Here is an 8,683-nt window from a genome sequence, read left to right as displayed (position 1 = left end):
TTGTGTTGCGTTGGCTACTCGATCGCATAGACACTCGGGGTAAACGATCGCTGAGTATATGATACTCGACGCATGACACACTGTGAACCCCGAATCCTAATTTCTTTACTTGAGTATGTTCCCTATTGAGATTATAGTGATGAGTAGGTTGATGTGGAAACTAGCATGGAATGGTAGAGAAAAGAATGGAAATTAGAAGAAAGAGGAAATTTGGAAGGTTGACTTTTGGGGAAAATTTGGAAATTTTTTTGGCTAAGTGTAGAAATTGGATGATGGATGCATTGGATGCGTTGGATGATGGATGCGTTGGATGATGGATACGTTGGATACATTGGTGAAGGAAGGAAAATGGAAGTGAGGCATTGGGATGGCACGAGGGCTGGAGGGTGGCATGCGTCGAGCAACCTCGGCCAAATGCCCATGCAATGCGTCGAGCAGTCTCGGCCAGCATTCTACCAATGCGTCGAGCGGCCACAGCCGTGCATTGAGCGCACTACCAAGCGGCCACGCTCATGCTCTGAGAGCCATGTTGTGCGTCGAGGTGTCCTGCCATGCAGCCAAGCGCGCAGCCTATGCCATGCGCCCATGCGAGTGAGCGAACGATGGCCAGCACACACCTCATGCCCATGCGCCTAAACACTCGACCAAGCATCAAGGCGCCACGCATAGCCCATGCGGCCAAGCACGCCCATGCGTCAAGCGGCTAGCCCATGCAGCACGCCTATGCGTTGGTGGCCAGCACCATGCGCCCATGCCAAGCAAGCCGTGCGAGTGAGCCATGCGTCAAGAATGGACGGTCACCCTATACGTTGATGATGGTTAGCTCCTTGCGATGGCTAAATTGAATTGTCATGATAGTGAATTGGCTTGCTATGCATTGCTTATGGACTAGGCATTGAGCAACCAAGAGTTGGAAAAATACAAGGATGAAATCGTCAGGATAACATCATCAAAACCATGTGTCTTCTTAGGAGGAAAGCCTTAAGCCTTAAGAAATTGAGGTGGTGGCATCAGATTGGAGGCCCATGTGTTGGCAAGGTGGGAAGAAGGCACTTAGCTTGTGATGATCACAACATTGCGTTGATAGGGTGAGAAGGAGACACTTGGCCATACAGCCAAGTAGGTGGTATCAACTCCGGAGAAGGTTTGGACATCTATAAATAGAGCCAAGAGACTTCATTTTTAGTTCACAATTCAGAAATAGTTTTACTGTTTTATGATTAAAACAACTTTATATGTTTTATGCTTGGAAAATATTTATACTGCAGTACAAGTACTGTAGAAGGTTATATTTCAGTTAAACTCTTTATTGAGATTTTGCATGAGAATCAATTACCTTTATTAAGTCACTCACTGAGCGCAAGCTCACCCTGTTTTCAAATGTTTTTCCCCCCCACAGATAGCGGTTAAATCCTCTGAAGATAGCTCTGCATCTGCTCTGTCACTAAAGGATCGAAAGATTTGTAACCCGTCTGTTTAGGTGGTTACTGTTAATATAGTACACATGTTACTGTTATTCATATAGGGACTAGGGTTTGTGGGTTTTGGGACTTGTGAATCTAATGTTGTAATGACTCTAAATATGTTATGTTTCTAAATTAATAAATTTTGGGTCTAAAGGAATTCCGCTGTACTTAAGTTATATTTTGGTATCAGAGTTATTCCGCAAGAGTTATTAGGCAGTAGGTGTCAGCCACAAGGTTAATAACTGCTGCAGTCACGCCCTTCTCTAGGCTAAGATGATGGTCTGGGGTAGGGTGTGACAGCTTGGTATCAGAGCAAAGGTATACGTAAACTTGGGAAAGGTTTGAACTAGCTTAGTATTAAAGCATAAGGTATTGGGTGAAAGAGAGTTTATGCATTAGATTAAGTCCCATAGATAAGTCCCTAACATGTGTACCTAATAATTAGGCAAAGATGCTGAGGAGAAGTGGCAAGTGGAGCAAGCAGACTAAGGAGAGGAATGTTGACCCTACCAACGAAGGTCCTGAAGTTAGATGGGACCCAGATTCGAAGGGGAAAAAAGTTAGAGACTCAGTAGAGCAGGAAGCAACTTCTGCAAACGAGTCGAGTACACCAAGGGTAGGTGTAGAACCCTAGATGGAGGATCGAGTATTCGATAGAATCACTCAAAGATTGGCGGCGAGTGTAGGATCGATTCAGAACGATCCAGAAAAGAAATTCGGCGTCGAGAGGCTGAAAGCTTTAGGAGCCATGACGTTCGATGGAGCCACAGATCCAGTAAATGTAGAGATCTGGTTGGACTTGATTGAGAAGTGTTTTAAGGTTATAAGATGCCCTAAGGACTGTAAGGTCGAGTTAGCGACATTCTTGTTACAGAAAGGGGCTGAGAAGTGGTGGAAAGTAATAAAGGCTAGAAGGGGTAGTTCGAAAACTATGACTTGGTCTGAGTTTAAACAAGTATTTGAGGATAAATACTACCCTAGTTCTTTTAAAGAAGCAAAGAGGGAGGAATTCCTTAGGCTAACTCAGGGAATGATGACGGATGCTGAGTTGAGCAAAGATTTACTGAGTTATCTCAGTATGCCCTTCCGATCATCGCAAAAGAGAAGAAGAGGTGTAGGAGATTTGAAAATGGCCTAAGAAGAAAAATACGTACACCCATTACCTCTATGTCCAATTAGGTGAATTTCACTCAGTTAGTTGAGACCACTATCTGTGTAGAGCAGAGTGTAGCGAGGGAAGATGTGCTCCAGTCAGGTGAAGGACAGTTTAGAATGCCTGGAGAAACGAGAAGTAAAAGATTTAAACCCCCATTCTCTGGATAGTCGGGTATAAGAAGTAAGAGCCAAAAAAGTTCAATTCGAAAGAGGTCAAGACCTGCAGCTGGATCGAGTGATAGATCGGTATCAGGTCGTGCTAGTGAGTCAGTAGCTAGTACAGGGAGGAAACCACTTTGTGTAAACTGTGGTAGACCCCATATAGGAATATGATGTGGAAATAGGAATGTGTGCTTCCAGTGCGGACAAGTGGGGCAGTTCAAGAGAGATTGTCCTCAGCTAGGTCATGGAGCACAGAATGAGCAAAGAGGAGTTACACAGACTGTAAACCAACCTAGAGCGACCGAAACTAAAGGTGAGGGATCCGATGTAGCTAAGCAGAAAGGGGTAGCTAGACGACCCCAATAGCAATAGCACCAGCAGCAGGGTAGAGTATACGCTATGACACATCAGGAAGCGGAAGAGGCTCCAGATGTCGTAACTGGTACGATAACTTTATGTAATCAATCTGCTTATGCATTATTTGATCCTGGTGCTACGCACTCATTCATATCTAGCATGTGTGCATTACATATAGATAGAGTGCTTGAGTGTATGAATGAGGATTTGTTTATCTCTACGCCTGTAGGAGATACTCTAGTCGTACATGAGTATTACAGGAATTGTGAAGTAATTCTTGGAAATTAGAGTTTTTGGGTTGACTTGATTCCATTAGAATTACTAGAGCTTGATGTTATCTTAGGTATGGATTTCTTAAGTAAACACTATGCCACTATGGATTGTTTTAAGAAAGAAATAGTATTTAGGAAACCAGGTGAAAAAAAAATAACCCTAATGGGAAGTAAAAGAATACTTCCAGGAAGTTTAATATTAGTAGTAAAGGCTAGGAAGCTGTTGAGTAAAGAATGCGAAGCCTATTTAGCCTATGTGGCAGTTTCACAGGATAAGAAACTGAAACCTGAAGATGTACCTGTGGTACAAGAATTCTTAGATGTATTCCCTAAAGAGTTACCAGGTTTACCACCTGACAGGGAAATAGAGTTCACTATTGAGTTAGTTCCGGGTACAACACCTATATCCCAGGCACCATATAGGATGGCACCAACGGAACCGAAAGAGTTAAAAGTTCAGTTACAAGAACTTGTAGATAAAGGGTACATTAGACCTAGTGTGTCGCCTTGGGGAGCGCCAATCTTGTTTGTTAAGAAGAAAGATGGTACTCTTAGATTATGCATAGACTATAGACAATTGAATAAGGTGACCATTAAGAATAAGTACCCATTGCCTCGTATAGATGATCTCTTAGATCAGTTAAAGGGAGCCACGATATTCTCTAAGATAGATTTGAGATCGGGTTATCACCAGTTGAAGGTGAAAGGCACAGATGTTCCAAAGACTACATTCAGAAATAGATATGGCCATTTTAAGTTCCTAGTAATGCCGTTTGGATTGACAAATGCTCCTGCAGTATTTATGGACTTGATGAATAGGATATTTCATTCTTATCTGGATCAGTTTGTGATAGTATTCATCGACGACATACTAGTGTGTTCTAGTAGTGCGGAGAAACACAAAGAACATTTGAGGATGGTGTTACAAATTCTAAGGGAAAATGAGTTATATGTCAAATTTAGTAAATGCGATTTTTGGTTAAATCGTCTTATTCCTTCGACATATAGTTTCAGCTAATGGGGTTAGCATTCATTCCCAAAAGATAGAAGCAATAGTTAATTAGGAACGACCCCTGAATGTAATCGAAGTACGCAGTTTTCTGGGTTTAGCAGGTTATTATAGAAGATTCGTGGAGGGTTTTTCTAAGATAGCTCTTCCATTGACAAACCTGACCAGAAAAGATGCGAAGTTTGAATGGTCGCCAGAATGCGAGCATAGTTTTCAAGTATTGAAACAGAGGTTAGTGTCAACACCAGTATTAGCTCTACCTACACCAGGTAAAGAATTTGAGGTCTATTGTGATGCATCCCGACAAGGGTTAGGATGTGTGCTGATGCAGGAGGGAAAGGTAGTAGCTTATGCTTCTCGACAGTTAAAGAAGCATGAATGTAACTACCCTACACATGATTTGGAGTTAGCGACAGTTATGTTAGCTCTAAAGTTGTGGAGACATTACCTGTTTGGTGAGCGGTGTCATATATTTACGGATCATAAAAGTCTAAAGCATATCTTTGATAAGAAGGAGCTGAACTTGAGACAGAGAAGATGACTCGAGTTGATCAAAGATTATGACTGTACCATTGACTATCACCCAAGTAAAGCAAATGTGGTAGCTGATGCTTTAAGTCGAAAAACCAGATTAGCTAAAGCTAGTATTAATTCAGTAAAGGGTACACTGATTCATGAGTTGTATAATGCTAGGGTAGCATTATCAATCGGTCAAAAAGGAGGGTTACTAGCTTCATTTCAAATGCGTCCTTCGCTCGTAGAAGATATTCTACGTAAGCAGTTAAAAGATTCCGATCTTCAGAAGTTAGCTGAAGAAGTGGATAAAGGATTGAGGACGGACTACCAATTAAGAGTTGACAAAGTGTTATTGAAAGAAGGTAGGATATGTGTACCTAAGGACTTATCACCTAAATAAGCTATTCTAGAAGAAGTACATAGTTCGGCCTATGCTATGCATCCGGGCAGTACGAAGATGTACAAAACATTAAAGAGATCGTATTGGTGGCCTGGTATGAAAAGAGAGATAGCGAAGTATATTGACAGGTGTCTATTATGTCAGCAAGTTAAACCAGACAGACAGAGGCCAGCAGGATTACTTAATCCATTCTCAGTACCAGAGTGGAAATGGGAGCATATCACGATGGATTTCCTGTTTGGATTACCTAAGACACTAGCGAGCTATGATGGTGTATGGGTAATTGTGGATAGATTGACGAAGACAGCTAAGTTTTTACCTATTAAAGTTACTTATACCCTAGACCAATTAGCCAAGTTGTATGTTGATCGAGTTGTGAGTCAGTTTGGAGTTCCAGTTTCAATTGTATCAAATCGAAACTCCAGATTTATATCAAAGTTTTGGCCTAGTTTGCAGAAAGCTATGGGAACCATGTTATATTTTAGTACTGCTTTTCATCAATAGACGGATGGTCAGTCTGAGCGGACCATCCAGACATTAGAAGACATGTTGAGAGCATGTATATTGCAATTTAAGGGCAGTTGAGACACACATCTGTCGTTAATTGAATTTGCATATAACAACAGTTATCATTCAAGTATTGGGATGGCACCATATGAGGCACTATACGGGAGACCATGTAGGACTCCGATATGCTGGAATGAAGTGGGTGAAAGGAAATTACAAGGTCTAGAACTTGTGCAACAGACATCAGACATCGTTAAGATTATAAGAGATAATCTTAAGATGGCCTGAGATAGGCAAAAGAGTTACGTCGATAAGCGGAGAAGAGAATTAGAGTTTGAAGTTGGTGATAAAGTATTTATGAAGTTATCTCCGTGGAAAGAAATACTCAGATTCGATAGAAAAGGGAAACTAAGCCTAAGATATATTGGACCTTACGAGATAATAGAAAGAGTTGGCCTAATGGAATATCGATTGGATTTACCTCCAGAATTATCTCGTATTTATGATGTATTTCATGTGGCAATGCTTAGAAAGTATGTGCCAGATCTTACCCATGTGTTACCTGAGCAACCGGTACAGTTGAAAGAGAATTTGTCTTATGAAGAGGAACCAGTGGAGATTCTTGACAGAAAAGAACAGGTTTTAAGGAACAAGACAATCCCATTGGTAAAGGTACTATGGCGAAACCATAGCACGAAAGAAGCAACGTGGGTAGCCGAATAGCAAATCAGAAACAAGTACCCGCAGTTGTTTAGTTGACAGACTTGTAACGAAATTTCGAGGACAAAATTTTTATAAGGGGGAGGTAAATGTGAACCTTGAATCCTAATTTCTCTACTTGAGTATGTTCCCTATTGAGATTAGTGTGATGAGTAGGTTGATGTGGAAACTAGTGTGGAATGGTAGAGAAAAGAATGGAAATTAGAAGAAAAGAGGAAATTTGAAAGGTTGACTTTTGGGGAAAATTTGGAAAAAAATTTGGCTAAGTGTAGAAATTGGATGATGGATGCATTGGATGCGTTGGATGATGGATGTGTTGGATGATGGATACGTTGGATGCATTGATGAAGGAAGGAAAATAGAAGTGAGGCATTGGGATGGCACGAAGGCTAGAGGGTGGCATGCGTTAAGCAACCTTGGCTAAATGCCCATGCAATGCGTCGAGTAGCCTCGACCAGCGCCTATGCCATGTGTCGAGCAGTCTCAGCCAGCATCCTGCCAATGTGTCGAACGACTATGCCCGTGTGTTGAGCGCACTACCGAGCGGCCATGCTCATGCGCTGAGAGCCATGTCGTGCGTCGAGGTGCCCTGCTATGCAGCCATGCCATACGCCCATGCGAGTGAGCGAGCGATGGCCAGCACACGCCCCACACCCATGCGCCTAAGTACCCGACCAAGCACGCTCATGCGTCGAGCGGATAGCCCATGCAACATTCCAATGCGTTGGTGGCCAGCACCATGCGTCCATGACAAGTAAGTCATGTGAATGAGTCATGCGTCAAGAATGGACGGTCACCCTATGCATTAGTGATGGTTACCTCCTTGCGATGGCTAAGTTGAATTGTCAGGATAGTGAATTGGCTTGCTATGCGTTGAGAAGAGGCTATGTGTTGCTTATGGACTAGGCGTTGAGTAACCAAGAGTTGGACAAATACAAGGATGAAATCATCAGGATAACATCATCAAAACCATGTGTTTTCTTGGGAGGAAAGCCTTAAGCCTTAAGAATTTGAGGTGGTGACATCAGATTGGAGGCCCATGTGTTGGCAAGGTGGGAAGAAGACACTTAGCTTGTGATGATCACAAAATTACGTTGATGGGGTGAGAAGGAGACACTTGGCCATGCAACCAAGTAGGTGGTGTCAACTCCGGAGAAGGTTTGAACGCCTATAAATAGAGCCAAGAGACTTCATTTTTAGTTCACAATTCAGAAATACCGTAAAATGAGTGGAAAAGTTGAGCAAACCTTGCGTTGGAGCCAAATCCATGCGTTAGACATAGAGGGTGCATTGGACAGTGAGGTCTGAGGAGGATGCATCAACTTGGGACGAGGAGTTCTCCCAATTTACTTGTGCGTTTGGAGTGATTCCAAAGCCACCTGAAAGATATGAAAGTCTAGTTTTCAAAGTAGGGCTTCCAGAAGAAAAGATCGAAGGGATCAGGCTGGAAATTGAAAAGAAGACAGAAGGGTCAGGATGTCGGATCAGTCTGGGCAAGTCTTGAAGATTCTGTGATTCCGGCCAAACCACGAGAATTACTGAGCTCAAATTTTAAGATAAGATTCCTGAACATTTTAGAATATGTTTGTAGAAAGAAGTATCTCAAAATAAGGTCCAGAACGATGAGTAATCTAAGCTGTAAATTAAATCTGGATTCTAGGGGTGAAAAGAGAGCCCGAGGTAGAAAAGGGGAGCTACTAGAGTGAAAAGCTCCGAAGCAATCAAGGTGAGTGGCTAAAACGTTTTGACTAAAACATTTGCTTAAAATGTTTGATTACAACATGTTATAGAAAGCATGTTTTAAAGAAGATTATTCTCATGCCAGCTAGTTTTACAAGTGATTTCCAAGCAAACCATGAGTTATGTTTTAAACGCATGCATGTGTGAGAAATTGTTGAAAAGCGATTTATATGTGTTAAATATACTCAGCATGCTTTAGTACCTTTAAAGCCATGTTTTTATATGCGTTATACTTTACATGATTTAAAGAGAGAAAGTCATTTATGACTAGTTTTACTTAAAACGCGATACCGAAGGACATTTTGAGAAGGTATCCGCCCAACTAGATACTGAAGGACATTTGAGAAGGTATCTATTGGTACTGAAGGATGTTTGAGAA

General features: G+C 41.9%; 1 protein-coding gene across 1 annotated transcript; it reads left to right on the top strand.

Annotated features, from left to right (window-relative positions):
* Nucleotides 1–1,917: 1,917 nt before the first annotated feature.
* Nucleotides 1,918–6,132, top strand: LOC150032167 (uncharacterized). Its single transcript, XM_090308429.1, has 5 exons — nucleotides 1,918–2,082; nucleotides 2,790–2,867; nucleotides 2,982–3,128; nucleotides 3,429–4,183; nucleotides 5,964–6,132. The coding sequence occupies exons 1-5, from the start codon at nucleotides 1,918–1,920 to the stop codon at nucleotides 6,130–6,132; spliced, it is 1,314 nt and encodes a 437-aa protein (XP_090164555.1).
* Nucleotides 6,133–8,683: the final 2,551 nt, after the last annotated feature.

Source organism: Benincasa hispida, chromosome 12 (genome assembly GCF_027475165.1).
Source record: "Benincasa hispida cultivar pf3 chromosome 12, pf3_genome.v1.1, whole genome shotgun sequence".
In the NCBI taxonomy this organism is placed as follows: domain Eukaryota; kingdom Viridiplantae; phylum Streptophyta; class Magnoliopsida; order Cucurbitales; family Cucurbitaceae; genus Benincasa; species Benincasa hispida.
This window is presented reverse-complemented; position numbering and strand designations above follow the sequence as displayed.

What these genes read in the sequence shown, in the direction of transcription:
- LOC150032167 (XM_090308429.1), top strand. Translation starts at nt 1,918, where the DNA reads ATGCTGAGGAGAAGTGGCAAGTGGAGCAAGCAGACTAAGGAGAGGAAT. An exon ending in ATGTAGCTAAGCAGAAAGGG is followed by an intron (nt 3,129 to 3,428) that starts GTAGCTAGACGA and finishes CTTGGAAATTAG; the next exon opens with AGTTTTTGGGTTGACTTGAT. An exon ending in TTTAAGTTCCTAGTAATGCC is followed by an intron (nt 4,184 to 5,963) that starts GTTTGGATTGAC and finishes ATATAACAACAG; the next exon opens with TTATCATTCAAGTATTGGGA.